Genomic DNA, 19,492 nt, shown 5'->3' with positions numbered 1-19,492 from the left:
AGTGTTTTTGGAGTTGTATTTTCAAACACCTTTAAGGACACAAACATCTTTTAGGATGTCCGACTATATCTCAGTTTTTTACATAAATAAATAAATTAATTTGAACAATACCTCTTAATACATATCTTAGGCCAGATAATCTAAAGAGATAAGCGAAGTTTGTACAAGAGTAGCCAACGAAACCTAGGGAAAATCAATTTAATCTAATATTTGGCAATGATATACTACCTAAGTATCTTCATAATGGACATAATCTAACGTAAAAAATGACTCATTGTTCTAATGGGTATGAGAGACCATATAAATGAAATGGAATGATTATTATAATTGGCAATTAATATACATGGACTTTGTGGACAAAAAGTCTACAAATGCTTTTGCTTGTGAAAGAAGTGGAGTATATAAAGGTTCGACAAAGGCTAACATTGAATATAAGAATAAATGAGAGAAAAAAAAGATAAATGAAGACTAATAGAGAGGAAAATCTGTGGGTGTATATTTACTCCTAAAAGTGCAAATTTGTCAAATGATGATAATAGTATATTGTATGTTAAATGTAAAGAACACAACCGTATCGGACAATAATATCTTGAAGGATATTATTTTGTTGATCGTTTAAGTCCAATAAGAAATTAATATTTTAGTTGAATTGTCAAAAAGTAATGTTAAACTAAAAGAGATACTAAATAATTTAAAGCAAATATATGATTTTAATTATAGCACATTGGGAATTACTGACAATGTACAGTATAAACATAAATAATTGAATATGGTGGGAGGTCACAAATGCAACTGTTGATAAGCAAGTTAATGCAGTTGAACTACATCAAATGGCATGAAATGAACGACCATAATAATCGTATAATAGATCTATTGTTTGTGGACACCCATGATCCATTCATTTGTTACCAATCTTCTCAACGGTGTTGATTATGGGTTACACTTACAAGACGAATGAATATCAAATGTCTTTACTTGAAGTAATTGGTGTAACATTGATAGAGTGTATATATTTGATATTGCATTTGCATATCTTGAGGTAAAAAAAAATGACAATTACACGAGTCTTACAAAATTTAAGAAATTTGATGCATGAAAACTTCCTTCAAAGAGTAGTTATCCTCGATAAGAAAGTTGTTCTAGTAAATGTACTAGAAATGTGTTTTTAATCTCCTCATATCTTTTGTGTAGGTAGTATGTGTCAAAAAATATTCTTACAAATGGTAAGAAGTACTTCGAGTCAAAGGCAAAATGGGAGGCTTTTCGAAATTGAAGAAGTATGTGAGAACCATCTTAGCACCTTTGAGGGAAAACACAAAAGGTGTATATAAGCAACTAAATACCATCAAATTTAATAAATTAAAGGGCATTCGAATATGCATTTTCAAATTTCTTAAACATTAAGTTTAATTAAAAAATAATAAAAACTTTAAGGGTCAAAACCATTTAATGTTTTCTTAAAATGTTAATTGATTTATAACCAATAAAAAATATTCAATAAGAGGTGTTTTAGCTTCCAATGCACTGGTAGATGTGAGAAGATTTCCATGCTTGAAAATAGTTGAAGAAAACTCGAGAGGGTTCATAAAGTTTTTCAAGTCTTAGAATATTAATTTTGAAGATGCGAAAATCATGTTTAAGACATTTTCTTAACATGATATAAAACATTCATGTCGTGAGTGAAACGTGAGCTAAATTAAGATTTAAGGCCGTCAAAGACATGCTATGTTTAAACTCACACTCGAGACACCCAAAAGCTTAATCCGTCCCAAAGTCTAAGAGTTTGTTTGATAGGGATTTTAGAAACTCTTTTTAGTTTGAAATTTGTTTTTGAAAAACAAAAGTAAATGTTTGATAAAATTTAAAAAACACTTTTTAAAATTTTGAAAAATCACATGTAGTGTGGAAGAATTAATAGTGATTATAAGAAATGCTTTTAGGTTAAAAAGTATTTTTGAAAAAAAAAAATTAGGTGTTTGACAAAATTTTAAAAATCTGAAAATTTATTTATAGGGTTAAAAAATCATTTATATTATTTTATAGAGAAACAATTAGTAAATGATTTTCGTAAACACACTTCAAGAGAAAATATTTCTACTAAAAATATTTCAAGTAAAAACACTTTTAGTTTTAAAAGTGTTTTAAAAAATAGTTATAAAAAACTGTTTTTGATAATAATTTTGGAAAACTATTATTTGATGTTTTGTATAATAAAATCAGTGTGGAAACTTAAAATGTTTTCAATTTGTTTTTAATACTTTTAAATATGTTTTAAACATAATTTTTATGTATAATGTTTTATTTTTAATCAATCTACATGCTTATATAATTATTTTTTAAAATAATACTAAAAAAAAGTGAAATTAATAAAAAATAATTAAAAATTGTTTTATAAAAACACTATTTTAAAAAATAAAATAAATTTAGTTTTTGATTGTTAAATATTTTTTCCTCTTTTTTTTTTTTTTGGGAAATAGAAAATTGTTATGGAAAATAATTGCCAAACAAACCCCCGAGTGTTTGGTAAAATTTATGAAACATTTTTAAAAATTTGAAAAATAACTTACAGTATTGTTTGGAGAAAATTTAATAGATGTTTATCTTCAAAAAGTTGTAGAAAAAAAATACTTTCACTAAAACACACTTTGAACGGAAACATTGCCAAATGAAATATAAAAGTGCATTTCAAAGTGTTTCTATTTAAAATGTTTTTAATCGAAGTGTTTATAGAAGAATCACCTCCAAAGTGTTACTCTAGAAAATACTATTAAGTGATTTTTTAAAAATTTTAAAAGTGTTTCGTAAATTTTGTTTTTTAAACTAGGTGATGTTTGTTTTTTAACTGAATAGAAAAAGTTATAATATTTAGTTTTTTCTATTAAGTTAAAAGTAATCTTTTAACATCGTTCAACATAACTAAAGTGAACTTGTTCTCAATAAGTTCAGTTTAATTATGTTGAACGATATCAACAGATTACTTTTAGCTAAATAGGAAAAACCAAAATACTTGACTTTTTTTATTCATCCAAAAAACAAACACCACCTAAAAATATGAGCTCATATAAAACACTTTTTGAAATTACTGTCAAATAGATTATAATATAAGTCCAAGATACGAAAAAAAACGTAAGTCCATGCAAAATATATGTCAAGTCTAAGTATAGATTTAATACAAGTTAAGATCGAAGTTGAGGTTCGGGTCAAACTCATTCTCAAAGGAATCAAATGATCAAATAGAGACATTTATTATATCAATCAAATTCCAACTTGATTGTTAATTTTTATCTAGGCCTAATATGTAATTACAAATTATGAAAGAAATCAATTGAAGCTATCAAAAATACTTCAAAATAAAAGACCTAATTCCGAAACAAAGTGGGTGAAATTACTTAACAATTGCTTTTTACAACTGATTCTTACGCACCTAAAGTTAATACCACAGCCAAAGACTTTAAAAAGAGCATTAGACCAATTTATTTATATGACAAATATTTTGGTAAAGAAGTTAATTTATTAATTTTAAATTAATTAATTATGGAATTTTAATTCACCACATCGGCTTATCTGACAGGCTCAGATTAGGAGCCAATGAGGAATTCAAGGTTCCAAATCCCGAATACAGTCTCCTGAAACCCACGATTCGAGTATTTTCTCCATCTTGCCATATGGAAATCCCCCAAATTACATCCCTGCCACTCCCTCCTTCTCCTCTCTAAATCACCGCTAGGGTTTCTCCTCCCCTCCGATTTTTCTGAGAAATGTCTCTTCCACCGATAGAGTGCATACATGTCACAGATGACTGTCTTCGGGAATGGAAAAGTGGAAACCCTAGCTTCAAAGTCTCGGGTACTGTTCCCATGCTCCGCTTCCTCTACGAGCTTTGCTCTACCCTGGTTCGTTTCTTTTTCCCTCTCGTCCTTTTTTTTTTGTTTGTTTTCCCCAGTAAATGGTTTGCTGGTTAGAAATATGTGTACTTTTTGGATGCTGCGTTTGGGTTGGAGGTGGAGTTCTAATATTTCCTAGTTTGTTTATTTATTTTTTATTTTTCTTCTTCTGTGTTTTGTTATCAATCAAACGGGGTATTTATACCCTTGGAAATTTTCGTGTTAACTCTCTCTGAACCAGAAGTTCATTAACTTTTGCTCTTGAGGCCTGGCTCAAGTGCCAAGGGGCTGGGGTGGGCCTGGGAGGTTCCTGCTTCAATTCACAGCAGAGAAAGACTAAAAAATTTCTTCACTCTTTGTCGATTTCTTATTTTTTCCAAAAGAAAAGAAAAGAAAAGAAAAGAAAAAAAAAAACGAAGGCTGAAGCAAATGGAGAATTTGTGCAATCGTTTTCTGTCTATTGTGTGTGTTTTTCTTTTCTTTTCTTTGCTTTTCTTTTTATTTTTTTGAAAATTGATTTGGATGCTCTTCTGTTAGGTTCGCGGTGAATTACCACTTCACAAGTGCAAAGTGGCATTGGATTCAGTCGAGTTTTCTGATAAAGAAGCAGATGAAGAATTGGCTTCCAATTTTGCAGACATTGTTACACAAATGGCCCTAGATGTGAGTTATCCTTTTCGTTCACGCTATACTCCATCTTTCTCTCTCCTTTCTTGTTCCTTTTTTTTGGTTCATCAGACTCAAAGCTTTGCTTGGTGGCTGAGGGAATGCTGACGGAGAAAAGGATTTATTTTTTGAATCTTTATTATTTGGCACCATAGGGTGAAAAAACCTACACTACACTGACTTTAATACCAATATTTGGTTGGGGTGAGGTTTTTTCTTTTTTTCTTTTTCTATTTCTTTTCTTTGGATTTTAGACACCAAAACTACCTATAGCATGAATTTCAAAATTTTATCATCTTCTCTTCTGTTCAGTGTCCTCAGTAGCTAAATATTCAAATTTCTAGTTTGGCTTATGTCTTGGTAAATGGGTGGAAGTAAGTTTAGAAACCTTCTCATTGGGCAGGTTGCAAATTCTGTTTATAGAAGTTATAGGCAGCCATAAATAAAACTATCTTTTTAAAAATAGTTAAACAAATTCTTTCAGACTATTAGAAACAGTTTTTAGAATGTCCTGGATTAATCAAGCACTGGAAATTATCATTTAGTTAGAAGTCTTAAACAACAGATGAAGCATACAATATGGCTTCCTCACATAGAAGGTAGTGTTTTAATAAATTCGATGGGTCAGGAAGTATTTTAATTTTGATTTGAACAATTATTAGGAATTGGATGCCCTAGCCTCATGACATGAAGCTAGCTTTGGAGAAAAGTGGAGTTTGGGGTACACAGGATCTTTTTGAATGGCTCTGAATGGAGGTAGATGCCGTTTTGGCGTTGATTTAAAATCCTTCATGATTTTTGTAGAGAAAGTCAAAGGTAAGGTGGTGGGAAAGGTATAGGAGAGGGGTCGATGTTTCTCATCTTGGATCAGGTTTGGCGAGCAAGGTCTTGCCTTGTTGTTGGGAGGGGTAGAATAATTCCGTGAAGACATTGAGCTAAAAACTTATAGGAAAGTTTCGATGGAGGGAGAAAAGAATTTGAAGCTGGAAATGCATAGCCATAAGGAATGGTTTTTTTTTTTTGCAATGTTCTGTATGTTCAATAGAAGAAAAGAAAAGAGCAACGACCATAAAGTTTAAGAGAGGCCTTCCAAGGGGGTGGAAGGTTCAAGCTATGAAGTTAAGGAGCTTAGGATAGCTTCCTTGCACGAGATTGGGTAGGATGCTAAGGTAGCCAATCTTCCCTTGCAAGGGAAGCCTAAGCAAGGGTATTTCATAAGCAGAGATGATGAGTTGCGACTAAGTTACTGTGGGTGAAGTGGTGTGGATTCAAATGGGAAGAGGGAAATCAATAATAATATGGCACACCTTTAGCTATGTCTCATGGGTAGATAAAGTGATTTCTCAAGTAAGGTTCCAAACCTATTCTTTTTGAAAACTTGGGCAAGGTATGATTGACACTCATGGGGGAACCTCCATGTGGCATTGACGAGAGGCTCCTTTTTTGTGTTTGAGTTCAAGAAAGTTGTTGATGTTGAAAGGGTGCTATAGATGGGGTTGGTATTTTTCAAGGGGAAGAGGTGACATCTCGATAGGTGGTTTTGAGAAGGTGGTTGTTTTAGGGATGGAGTTAGTGCCCAAGAAGTGTGGGTGGGGTTAGTAGTGTTACTACTTCATCTATGGGGAAATGAACTTTTTTTAAAAGGGTTGGGAACACTTATGGTTGGTTTTATGGCTGCGGATGAGGATGTGGCATATTGGTGTAATATGCAGTGGGCAAGGATCCTTGTTCGATTGACGGGAAGAAGGCCCTAGGTACTTTGCAAGTGGTGGTTGTGAGGCTTTTGAGTTTCACCATTCAACTCTGGTGGGAGATTCTGCCATGGATGATTTTGGTTGAACGAAAGTGAGGTTAAGGAGCACTAAAAGTGAGGTTAAGGAGCACTAGAAGTGAGGGAAGGAGTGGAGGGGCCTTCACGTGTTGGTGGGAGAGTAAGGATGAATGACATGTTGCTTGAGAATAGGGGAGAAAATATGACACTTAAGGGCTAAAAACATCCTGCAAAAGGAGTAGTGGGCCCATCTTTTTAAGAAGTTTGCAAACTAGTGGGGGTTGGGCCTAGTAGTGTGGTGTGCTCTCCTTTTCTAGTGTATCATATTGAGTGCAACAAGGGTGATCTTGATAAGGTGGGCCCAAATGACATTGGCATTGCAAGGGATTGGGCTATGTTTGGCTTTGTAGAAATGGGTTCTAAGGCAATAAGTTGCTAGAGGCCCATGGCAGTTAAGTGTATCGAGCCAAGTCTTTTTTGAAGGTGGAGGCCCTTTGGTGAGGACGTGCCATTGGTAACTTCTTGCAGCACATCCTTTTATCCCTTAAAGTGGATTAGATCCAAGACCATTTGTTTTGATAAATAAAAAAGAGTATATATTAAAAAGAGGTGCTAAAAGAGCGACTCAAAGTATACAAGATAAAAACACCCATCCCCACATAACTCAAACAAAAAAGAAGTTGCCAAAAAGGAGGTGCAAAAACACCCTCACCCTCAACAAGAGCTCAACCAATCAATGAAACTAATTAGAGGTGAAGGACCATCTTTTACAAACATCTTAGTTTCCGACCAAAAAAAACAAATAAAAGATCCTTTTAGCTTTTGGATGGAAAGCACGTTGCCTTTGAAGACAATTCTATTCCTTGCGTTCCAAACTGTCTGAAGAATGTATAAGAGGCCTGCTCTCCAAACTTTCTTGTGCTTTTTGCCCACAAATGAACTATTCCAACCTAAAAGCATAGCTCTAACCGAAGAAGGAAGCATCCAAGACACCCCAAAAAGAGTAAAGAATATCTCCCATAGAACCCTTGTCTTTACACAGTGGGGAAGGATGTGATCTATGAATTTTTCATGCATTTGGCAAAGATAACATCTATTTGCTAATGACCATCCTTAGGTGGTGTGTTGGTGTTTTGGGACAATAGGGTGTTACAATTGTTGGAAGTGGAAGTGGGGATTTTCTTAGAGTCATGTTGGTTTAAGAACTGTGAGGATCACTTTTACTGAAATTTTGCAGGACACTAATTCTCTTTTTAATACCCCTATATTACTAAATAATGGAATTAAAAGAAAATGGAAACTCTTGCAAAATAGAAGTTTAATCCCATCAAAGAAGATTTTCTAAATTTTACTAGGATTCCAATAAATAGCTACTATTAAATTTGATACCAAATGGTCCACATGAATTACTCAAATACTCTAGATTGAATTGACTTTGGATTTTCTTGGTTCCCCCTATGAGTAAACCTTGAAGGCTCATCTCCATCTTTGTGGTATCATTATTTTTGTGTTATGATCAAAGCTCTCAATACAATTGGAAGCTGGCTGAGCCTATAGCTTGCTTTTCTCAGTGAATCGTTATGAAAGAGAAAAATGGCCTGTGCTTGCCTTTCCAATTTCTATTGAACTTTTGGGGAAGGTTCAGTTGGAATGATCCTTTCAGTGATTTCTCATTCCAAGGAGTTTTGTGTTTGAGGTTTACTTAATTGTATGAGTAGGATTTTAGGATGTTCATCTTCATATACGTATTAGTACTTATCCTTTTTACCATATAATTAATTTTGGATCATTATTTCTAAATATAGCTATTTATGTACCTATAAAAGTTCATCCTTGACTTCCCCATTTTTAGATGCAATTTTTTTTCCTGTCCACAGACCGTGTTTTAAATTTGCCTTATTTTACCTTTGCCGAGAAAATCATGACTCTTTTATGTATGATTTTTCTATTTCTGCTTTATTATTATTATTATTATTATTATTATTATTATTATCTTCTTTTCAATGTTTTTTCTATTTGACATGGTCAATATTAGCTGGGGCATATTTTGATGAACTTTTGTATATCACTTATGCATGTGCTATTCCTATTTTGCAGCTTACAATGCCTGGAGAGAACCGTGCTCGTCTTATTAAATTGGTTAGTATTTAATGCAATGAATTCTTTATTTTTCTATGGTTCATATGAATCTGTATATATTATTCACCTGGTTCAGAAAAATGACTACAACATTTTAAACATTTTTTTTTAAAAATTATCTAGCTTTATTTCCATAAGGTTTATTTTGGGGCCTTGCTTTATACTGTATGACTATCATTTACCTAGTGGAAAAAGCGCATTTTAATTGTGTACTATTCCTTTATCTCATTTAAAGCTCCTCCAATTTCAGGATTCCTTTATCTCATTTAAAGCACCTCCGATTTCAGGCCACATTTTTATTATGGGTTGTGGTTTGGCATAGAAATAGGTTGACTGGATTCTTATTAGGATGCAACGTACATAGATGACCAATGTGATTGATTTTGTAGAGTGGTTAAGTTTCATGTAAGGAGATAATCTTTTTTGTTTATTATTTCTTTGTTTAGCTTAGATGACTATTGTACACATTGTGTGTACTTTGGTGTGCCTCCTCTTAAGCATTTTTTAGTTTATATTCTTATTGGGCTATATAAAAATGATTATTGCCTTTTGGGTTTGGAGGAAATATCAAGGGTTTGGTTCTCTGAAAAAGTGAGTTGGTCATAGACGAATGCCTGGATTTCCCTGAACAAGTGTAGGTGTATGGAATTGTTGTGGGGTGTGAAATGCATCCATTCTTTTCTTCCATTATGTTCTCTAGAGTGTGTTTGGGCACTTAGGGTATAATTATGTCATATTGACAATTTGTCTATAGTTTGAGTAGGAGAGTTGAGAAGGTGCAATCAGAGATGACTTGCAAAATAAAGTTAATCAGAGATGTAAAGATATTTGTTCATGACGTGTAACATCTGGAGTAGCACCTTGTGATTTGTAATTGTTCATTTTCCGCTCTTTCTTTTTCCTTGTATTTTTGTTTTTTCCTTTATTATTTTCTTACGTGTCTTTATTAATCTTGCTTCTTTTTCTTCCTTCTAGGCAAAATGGTTAGTGGAATCTACTTTGGTCCCATTGAGGCTTTTCCAAGAGCGCTGTGAGGTGAATCTCCTTATCTAAGGTTTATTCTATTTTGTTTTATGATTGCTCTTTATGTTTTACTGTTGGTTATTGGTATAAATATGGTTCTTATATGGTAGGAAGAGTTCCTCTGGGAGTCTGAAATGATCAAAATAAAGGCTCAAGAGTTGAAGAATAAAGAGGTACGCAGATGATTTTTTTTATTTTTTTTATTTTTATATTCTGACAATGGTCATTTGGTTTAAAATGTTGACCAACAAGAAGTGATCCTTATTTTGTGATTTCTTGTGGTCTCAAAGTGACATGATGGGTTATTGAGAAGTTTATAACCCCCTTCCCCTTCTTGGTCTGAGGTTTTTGAATGCCTTAGTACATCATTCAGTACAGTCACCATGACACAATTTAATGCAGTTCATATCTTCTTCATAATAAATTATCTTAACTGGATATTTGTAAACTCATAAATATTTGATGATTTAGTTATTTATAGAGGCATCCTAATCAAAATATAGTAGTTTTTTCTTTGTTTATCATCCTAGGTCTCTTCAATAAAAGAGTGAAAGATTCATGTACATTCACATGCATAACTAAGATAATGAGATATATATATGTGTGTGTGTGTGTGTGTGTTATTTTAGACTAAATAGATCTTTTCTGAGACATCGATAAAACTTCCACTTCGGAGTGATAGTCAATCTTCTTCAGCTATCTGCTGCTAATGTTTTTATGCTTCCGATTTCAGGTTAGGGTAAACACTCGTCTTCTTTATCAGCAGACAAAATTCAACCTTGTTAGGGAAGAGAGTGAGGGCTATTCCAAGCTGGTATGGTCATTTCCAGACTGTTTCTTTTAATTACCATCAATTTCTTCATTGATTGGTCTTCTTTTGCAATGCTGGAGGATGATAAATCATCTAAGAAAAATATTCTTTTGCTTTCTTTGTCTCTGTTGAATTGTATTGGATACTTTCTAAGGATGGAGATGACTTCTTATCAATTTTTCATTTATAAATGTATCTAAGAGGCTTTGGTTACCATATGCATGCAAAAATTTATGTTCTTTACTTTTGTATCTAGCTCTGGATTGGGTGCTCTAGGCTTGAAGTTTCTCTTTTATCATGAAACAGTGTATAATATGGATAATAGTTGCAGCCTTACAGGCTCAATATAGTGACCTTAATCTGCTTTCTGGCTTTTGATGTAATAAAAGAGATATGAACATCCTCTGAGCTAATAAAATCATTAAGCCTGAGAATCTTTTAATGCTTTTTCTTTTCCATGAGGAATTAATACCCTGGGTATACAATTGTTTTTAGTGTAAAACTATAATTATGGGCCTTTCTATCTGATATTCACTGTCAGTGGATTTGTAGGTTACCCTTCTATGTCAAGGTTCTGAATCTTCAAGTCAAAATGCATCAGCAGCAACAATAGGCATTATTAAGGTTCTGATGTAAATTTTTACAAGCAATTATTTTATTCCATTCCTGTCTCTAATTGTCACAAATAGAAATTTTATTCTTGTTGCTATTTTTATTATAATCTCTGCAGTCATTAATTGGACACTTTGATCTGGACCCAAACCGTGTCTTTGATATTGTAAGTTGTAAATTTTATTTTTCTAATTGATGTGCCTATTTTGATGTTTCTTGTATGTGTTCAATTGTGAAGGATTTGATGATTAGAATTGGTATATGGTTGTTGATCATCCTTCAATGCCTCAGGTTTTGGAGTGTTTTGAACATCAGCCTGATAACAGTGTCTTCTTGGACCTGATTCCTATTTTCCCCAAGGTATGAAGTTATGTTGTCAGTTTCCAGTACCTTGAAGTGCCTCTTTTCTTTTAATATATTTCTCTTTATTCATAAAAAAAAAATGTTGTCAGTTTCCAGTAAACTGGTATATTTGTTTATTGTATGTATTGCTAATTTCTTTTCAACCTTTCAGTCTCATGCTTCACAAATACTTGGTTTTAAATACCAATATTATCAGCGCATGGAAGTTAATAATCGTGTTCCACCTGGGCTCTATCAGCTGACAGCTTTGCTGGTAAAGGAAGAGTTTATTGATCTTGATAGCATGTGAGTGTTCTGTACAATCTTTTGATTTTTGTAGTATAGGGATTCTTTTGGTTCCATTTTCTCCTAAACAATTGGTAATTACTCTCTAGACCTGTATTCAAGTTGAGGTACCTGTTCCTTTAACTTAACTCTCTAGAACTGTAATTACTATCTAGATTGCCAATTTTGAGGTTCCCAAGCACAAAATATTTTAGCAATGTCAAATAAATCTGTACTTAAGCTGACTGGACGATTGTTATTGCCTGGGAAAACTATGATCACTCGTTTTGATGAGTCGGATAATGGACATGAAGCGGAGAATATTAATGTTACTGCTATGTCTAATGAAACTAGGAATACATAAGCATAAATTTTCTGTTGAGGAGTATCAGAATCTCCTGTAGTTTCAATTAGAATATAGCTGCTTTAGATGATGACACTCAGAGAGTTTTCCTGGGGTGAGATTTGAAGAACTGCTGTCTATACTGCCTATAGAAAATAAAATGAAATAAAAGTTAAAAAACAATTGCTGTCTACACTGCTTAACCCTCCTGACAGATCAACCCCCACCCCCCTGCTGCCCCACGCCAAAGAAAAAAAGGCTATCTGTAACATATAGACATCTTGTTATGCTCTCCCTCATCTTAAGAAGTGCTTACTGGACTATGTTTATCATGGATTATTTTGTTTAATAGGACCTGTCTTCAGTGATTTAGTGATCAGTATTTTAGTTGGAAGTTCAAACACTTGCAATATCTACCAGCTAGTAATATTTATTCGTTTCAAATGTTGGTGATCTCTTAAGTTGACCTTGATATATTTGTCAGCTGTGAATGATGGCAGATAATGATGATAATATTTTTCTAATTGTTATACCTTTTTGGCTGCATTCAGAAAAAAGCAAGAGGGTGAAAGAACTAGCTTCTCTGGTGGGTTGTATTTCAAGTTAGTTGAAATTGGGCGTCATTATCACATCTGTGATGCTGGAACTGTATATTATTTTTAGACTGCACCTGAATTAACAAACTACTTTTGTTCATTTGTTTGTGGTTTCAATTGTTAATCAACAACTAATTAGAAGACAGGAAATCAAGTGACCATGAATCGTTAATCTACAACTAATTCGAAGACATGAACTCAAGTAACCCTGAAATAGATGACTTTTCTTCCTTTCTATTGTTTCTTTGGAGCACTTTTTTCTCTTGAACAAGAGGTGTTAGAATTGTATTGCCGTGGATTTATTTTTATTATTTATTTATTTATATTTTGATTTTTTTTTTTTTTTTTAATTTGGATGCACTGTCAAGAAATGATTACTCTATTTTCTTCACTCAAGCCAAATATGTTGGTAAGCTAAAACTGCTATCAATCTCGGAGCCTTGCCTGGTTCATGGTTAATAATGGTTAATAACATGATGAATACAAACAGTTTGCTGATGCTCCAGTTTGAAAAGACTCAGGGAGCTTTTGATCTGGGTTTGCTTTTTGTGCCTGAAAGGTGGGGATTCATGGACCGCCTTTTTTTTCCATTGCTTGTTTTTACGTCAGTTATAAGTTGTTCCCTTTAACAGGGATTAGATGGATTTCTTTCAGAGGCTTTGATGATTTGTTGGTTATTTCCTTTGATGGATTCAGGGGGAAACTCCAGACAGAGAGCATTGTGGACGGGGCAAGCCTAGTCACCTTAGGGGGTTATCATGCTGAAATAAATGTCATGTTCTTTGAGGAAATGATGAGATCAGTGTTTGACTAGTGGAAGAGTATTTCTATCTCATGACTCTTAGCATGTTTATCATCAAGGAGTTTTTATGGTATGTTTCGGAATTGTATTTTTGGATTGGAGAGGGTTGATCTCCTTTTCCCATTGAAGGGTGGAGGCCATCAGATTAGGGTAGATTTCTTTGGTAGAAGGAAGCCTTGAGCTTAAATTTGTTGAGTGTTCCTTGTGTAACCATTCTTAGATGGATTGTTTGGGCAAAGAGGCCTTCAGGTATAATTGTTAGGTCTTTCTCAGAGCTTGTGGGGCATGGGCTAGCCACTGAGGCTGAGATTCTGCTTCGCTGGGAGGCCTGAAAGGGGCGAAATTGTCGGGAATCTCTTGCATTTTGGTGGAGGGAGATTCAACAATAGTTTTATGGCTAATATTCCACAGTAAAAGAGGGTCATTGAGATATGACACCACTGGATGGCAAAGATTCTGGATCTCTGTAATGAGATGGAGTGCTCCTTGTAGAGGTCTAGATTGGCAAATCAGGAAGCCTATGTGTTTACCAAAAGGAGGAGGAGTAGCTTCTTCTCCCTTTATTGGTAAATTTTACTCCCTTAAAAGTCTGTGGTCCTTTTGCCTCTCTTTTCTCATATAGTCCTCTTTTATGAAGGATCTCTTATCCATCTCTCTGATGACTTATTTTATATGTAGTAACATAAGCAATGGTGTGTTTTTAAGAATGTTTGATATTTTGCATCTTGGAGGATTGAAATATATGCCTTCAGTATTTTAATCTGACTTTGCTGGTGTTGTGACTGTGTTAAATGTGAGTAACGTACCTTTTTGGTATGCTAATCTTAATTTTTGCTTGTGACAAGGTGTAGTTCATTTTCGACACTTTTTAATGCTATGTTTGTTGGCTATGGTGTTACTCTTTCACCCTGCCCTTTGATTTGTCGGTTGTCATATATCTTTATTAATTTGTTTTTTCTTTGTTCCCTCTGGGTTGACCTATAATATTAGACCTGATTATACCTTTTTTTTTTTTTTTAATTCTTGATTCAAAGGTATTTATCTGTTACAGATATGCACATTTACTTCCCAAGGATGAAGAGGCATTTGAGCATTATAATGTTTTTTCTGCTAAGCGACTTGATGAGGTATGTTAAACACTCTGATAATTTGAAGAATGTTTTACTAGATTTGGTATGTAATTCAATTTCAAACCCTGTTTCTTGCTGTGGCAATTCCTCCTGCATAATTGTTTAAGAGGAACTCTTTGCGTTTGTACATAATCTGTTCACGCTTTCATTGTTTGGACTCAGTGTTGCCAGATGATTATTCTGTGTTCTTCCTTTTTTCCATATAGGTTTTTTTATAGGCATTTTTCCATATGGTTTTGAGTGTCTATACAAATTTTATTCTATTTGGTGGATGGAGGTAGGTTTGATGACACAGGCTGTTTATAGTATTATCACATTTGTTTCTTTTTATAATGGATGCTTGACAAGCCTCTTTGAAATGTTTTAAGGTGAGAGTTCTGTTAATTTAACTTATGCTTGCACCTTTTTTTTGGCTTGTCTTTCATTTATTCTGACAGGCCAACAAAATCGGCAAAATAAATCTGGCTGCTACTGGAAAGGATCTCATGGAGGATGAGAAACAAGGAGATGTCACAATAGATCTTTTTGCTGCTTTGGACATGGAAACTGAGGCAGTTGCAGAGCGTTCTTCAGAGCTTGAAAATAATCAGACTTTGGGGTTGCTTACAGGATTTCTTGCTGTGGATGACTGGTAAGTTAAATCCTAATTGGAATCATGATTTGGATACAGCTAGAGATTATTATTGTTATTAATTTCTATATCTATGAGGATATCCTTATAGATGGAAATTTTAAAAATGTTTTAACACTGATTATTCTGGTCTTGCTTGCTAAATTTGCTGCTTGTTTTTCTGGAATAGTTGACTTCAATTCCCTTTATTCATGTTCTGATGATATGTACATGACTTAGAGTATTGCACCACTGCATGCAAGCTAATTATTAGGAACCTGACTTTTCCCTTGGTGAATCTACCCACAGTCCTAAATTGTTTGCATCTTCCCTCAATTATCTTTTTTTTTTTTAATGATTTTTAACATCGTATTGATGTCAAACCTTTATGATTATGTGGTATACTTGCTTGGCAATGGTTTTCAAAATTGCGTGTCTTGAGGTATTCCTTATATTTTATTGGTAGTATACAGTACTATGTTGTTCTTACTGGATGCACTTGCAGTTTGCAATTGACAGTCTTTGTTAAGTTATACTTTTACTGCCCTGTGAACCGTACGCATTTGATTGAAAATGCACACTATCAGGGCCTGAGAAAGTTCTGTGAGGTCCAAACAATTGAATATGTCTTCAAATTTTGCCACCTCTTTCTATCTTTTAATAAAAAGGTAGGTCAATCTTCCATCCTTAAAGCATGTTTTGTAGTCTCGTGGCAGAACTCTATGCTTGTTTCATAGAACACCAACATTGATTAAACCAATCTGGAACCTTATTTTGGTATTGTTTTGACCTCTAGTATGATTTAACTAGTTAATATTTGCGAACCTCTTTTAAGATATCTTGTTTTGTATTCTGCCTTTGTCAGGTACCATGCTCATATACTATTTGATCGTCTTTCACCACTTAATCCAGTGGCACATATTGAAATTTGCAATGGCTTGTTAAGGTAAATCTCATGTATCATATTTTACATTTTATGGCGAATCTAGTTAAAATAGCTTTTATGTGTACTTGTGGGTGTGTGGGTTCTTGTGTTGGCCTGGGCATATAAAAATTGTTTGTGTGAAGTTCAAGCACTTTCTTTTCAGACAAGTCTAGAATTGATATGGGAAGTGCATCTATTTATCTTTTCTAATGAGCTTGTGGTATACATGTCCAGGCTCATTGAAAAATCAATCTCTACAGCATATGGTATAGTTCATCAAGCACATCTTGAAAGCTTTGGGTTGTCCTCATCTGGTTCTGATTTAATGGAGACAACAAATTCATCAGTCAATAGGTCTTTCATTGACCTTCCTAAAGAACTTTTTCAGATGCTTGCTTGTGTTGGACCTTATTTCTACCGTGATACTATATTGCTGCAGAAGGTGCATTATTTTGTTTTCAACATTATTGTAAGCTGTAAGTTGACTTTGAATTATGGTTATTATTGTTACGGCACTGTGATATGTGTTTTTGGTTTCTTCGTAAGCAGGTTTGTCGAGTATTGAGAGGTTATTACCTGTCTGCTCTTGAGCTTGTACGAAGTGGTGATGGAGCCTACAACCCTGAATCTGGTGTTGGTGGAAATCGAGTTCCTCGTTTGCACCTAAAGGAAGCTCGGTCAAGAATTGAGGAAGCCCTGGGAACATGTCTACTTCCTTCGTTGCAGTTGATACCTGCAAATCCAGCGGTTTGTCAGGAGATTTGGGAAGTAATGAATCTCCTCCCATACGAGGTTGGCATTACTTTACCATATCAAGCTATTTGATACTTCCATTGATAATTTTTTAGCTATGGTAGTCAATCTGGCTTTGATGATCTTGGATGCTTAGGTGCGGTATCGGTTATATGGTGAATGGGAAAAAGATGATGAGCGCATTCCAGTGGTTTTGGCTGCAAGGCAAACAGCCAAGGTATAATGTTTTTCTCTGTTAAGGATGTCATTCCGTTAACAGTATCTTTGTTGCAAGCTTGGTGCCATAAGTCTTAAGTGCATCTGTTTCTGTTATTATTGTTTACAGTTGGACACTAGAAGGATCTTGAAACGGCTTGCGAAGGAAAACCTAAAGCAGCTGGGTCGGATGGTAGCAAAACTAGCTCATGCCAATCCAATGACTGTACTTCGAACAATTGTTCATCAGGTATTATATTACAGGGGAAGAAAATTTAATTGTTTGACAGCTTTGAAATTTTTTACTTCAGAGAAGATAATATTCTCCTGGATTTTTTATCTACAGATTGAGGCATACAGGGATATGATTACTCCTGTTGTAGATGCTTTCAAATATTTGACGCAGGTATTAAATTTCTTCTGTAATATTCCTAAGGAGTTTCCTTCATCATCATGTTCATGATTGTTATCTTCATCATTCTCTCTTTCTCATTCCCATGACTGTTTCAGAAATCATGTGATGGCATGATAGAAAGTGGTCTCATAAATGATAGATTGCCTTTGAGGTTTAATATCCCAGTTGCTCTGCTGTGAGTTTGAATTTGTCATGGGATGGATATCTTTTACGTGGGCATTGTACTCGAGTAATTCATGGTTCTGAGTGTGGGTTTGGGTGGGAGCTTACTGATTACAATGTTCATATGAAAGTTGTAATAATTGAATATGTTATTGATGAGTTTTTTGTCCATTTTTTTACTTCTACTATTTTATCTTACATTATTATTTCTATAATTCCTTTCCCCACCAAATGTTTGTGCCAAGACTTGGACCTGTGATAATTTTTTTTTTAATATCAGAAACACAATCAATCTTTTCTATAAATTGAAAAGATCTAGAAGGACACTTGTTAGGGTGTACAGTTGGTTAGGGAAATTGCCAGGATGTGTGGTAGAGGTGCATGGTCCTGGGTCAGATTTTTGTTATTGGTTGAATACCCTGGATTACCTGATGTTGGTTGTGGTGGTTGCAGTTAGCATCTTAAGGTTTGGGTCCCAATAGAGAGTCTGAAGGACTTGACCACGGAAGGTTCGTCAATTACCAAAAAAAAAAAAGAAAAGATCAAGAAGGGCGAGACATCCTTCCACAATAGACAACTCAGATCAAGAAAAAGGGATGGACTCCTTAACAAGCTAAACAACCAAAAAGGTAAAAAAATTGAAGCAAAGCTTGAACAATCACTAATTGCAACTCAAAGAGGAAATAATATCCAACAAAATATACGAACTGCTTTGCTCCCCTTTCAGCTACACAATCTGCAATTTGGTTAGCTAAGTCAGGAACCCATCAAATTGATCGTTCTAGCTTTGTAATGATATAAGATATTTGGTGTAGCCACCTATTAAGCCTCCATGAACCTCTTTCCATTTTAGTCACCCTTGAGATGACAATTGTAGAATCCCCCTCCATTACAAACTTGGATAAAAGCCTAAAGCCTTTGCTTGCACAAGCCCTTTAGTAGCACTACAACCTCAGCCTCAATGGTAAAGCCCTCATTTGTTCAAAATAGGCTTTGATTACTGAACCTTGATGATCCCTAGTCATTACACCAATCCCAAGTTCCCTTAGTACCCAAAAAACATCCATTGAAGTTCAACTTGACTATTACTTCAATTGGCATTGACCATAATTGAGAGTTTTTCTAGAGATGTGTTAAAAGGATTATATGAATCCTTCGTTAAGGATTAGTGGAAAACGAGTACCTATAAAAATGAATACTTTAGATCTTTTCCGCCTAACCTCCTTGACTTGCATATAAGCTGCCAATCTAGTAATATAAAGCTCAAGGGGATGTCTCTAAAGGCCTCACTAGTAGAGGCCCATAGAGAGGATGAAGTTTAAAACAAGTCCCAAATTGCATCCCCAATTCTCTAACATTCTAGAATCTCCTTACATTTCTTTCCCACTATATTGACCAAATCAAACTAAGGCTTGTAATACCTCATAGAGCCTTCCCTTTAGCATGATCCCTAAAGCCTTTGAAGGAAATGGTCATCATCTCGACCATTGTACCCGATGGTACCCAATTTATCATAGCAAGGTTGAATAGTCTATGCCATAAGCCTAAAGCTTTTGGGCAATAAAGGATAAAATGATAAATTGATTCACTACTCTCCTTGCACACGATGCACCACTTCAGATTAAGAGCTTTGAGAGGCCTCCGCTTCTAATATCATTGGTATTAACCCTTAAACTAGCCACCAGCCATGCAAAAAACTTTAATTTAGGTAGGAATTTAGATTTCTAAGGAATAGAAATGGATGAATGTAAAAAGCTCTGAAGAAAGACCTAATTGAGAACAAACCTAAGGAGGTCAAAGACCGAACCCTTATTGGGTAGGAAGGTGATAGATACAAATGGGCTATAGAAGACATCAATGGGGCATATTCCTAAATTTCTTGATCCATGAGATTTTAGTGTAAAATTCCAAGATGGGGTAAGGAAGGAGGGTACGAAAATGGTAGAAATAGATAAATCTCTTGTCCTTGGCACCCTAAGAAGTTTTGAGTATTGAATACGAAAGGGAATCACCATAAAAAGTATCTTC

General features: G+C 34.4%; 1 protein-coding gene across 1 annotated transcript in view; it reads left to right on the top strand.

Annotated features, from left to right (window-relative positions):
• The first annotated feature begins 3,522 nt into the window (after positions 1 to 3,522).
• The window catches only part of LOC100254201 (THO complex subunit 2), a 62,751-nt gene continuing 46,781 nt past the window's right edge, over positions 3,523 to 19,492 (top strand). The window contains exons 1-18 of the mRNA XM_010651016.3: positions 3,523 to 3,893; positions 4,422 to 4,547; positions 8,419 to 8,460; positions 9,436 to 9,495; positions 9,594 to 9,656; positions 10,217 to 10,297; positions 10,847 to 10,918; positions 11,025 to 11,072; positions 11,198 to 11,266; positions 11,421 to 11,554; positions 14,326 to 14,401; positions 14,842 to 15,035; positions 15,880 to 15,960; positions 16,174 to 16,381; positions 16,489 to 16,731; positions 16,829 to 16,909; positions 17,018 to 17,137; positions 17,234 to 17,293. Coding sequence (XP_010649318.1) covers positions 3,759 to 3,893; positions 4,422 to 4,547; positions 8,419 to 8,460; positions 9,436 to 9,495; positions 9,594 to 9,656; positions 10,217 to 10,297; positions 10,847 to 10,918; positions 11,025 to 11,072; positions 11,198 to 11,266; positions 11,421 to 11,554; positions 14,326 to 14,401; positions 14,842 to 15,035; positions 15,880 to 15,960; positions 16,174 to 16,381; positions 16,489 to 16,731; positions 16,829 to 16,909; positions 17,018 to 17,137; positions 17,234 to 17,293 — 1,893 coding nt within the window. The 5' untranslated portion in view covers positions 3,523 to 3,758. The remainder of the gene's footprint in view (positions 3,894 to 4,421; positions 4,548 to 8,418; positions 8,461 to 9,435; positions 9,496 to 9,593; positions 9,657 to 10,216; positions 10,298 to 10,846; positions 10,919 to 11,024; positions 11,073 to 11,197; positions 11,267 to 11,420; positions 11,555 to 14,325; positions 14,402 to 14,841; positions 15,036 to 15,879; positions 15,961 to 16,173; positions 16,382 to 16,488; positions 16,732 to 16,828; positions 16,910 to 17,017; positions 17,138 to 17,233; positions 17,294 to 19,492) is intronic.

Source organism: Vitis vinifera, chromosome 1 (assembly GCF_030704535.1).
Source record: "Vitis vinifera cultivar Pinot Noir 40024 chromosome 1, ASM3070453v1".
In the NCBI taxonomy this organism is placed as follows: Eukaryota; Viridiplantae; Streptophyta; class Magnoliopsida; order Vitales; family Vitaceae; genus Vitis; species Vitis vinifera.
Note: the sequence above shows the minus strand (reverse complement) of the source record. Positions and strands in the feature narration are given on the sequence as shown.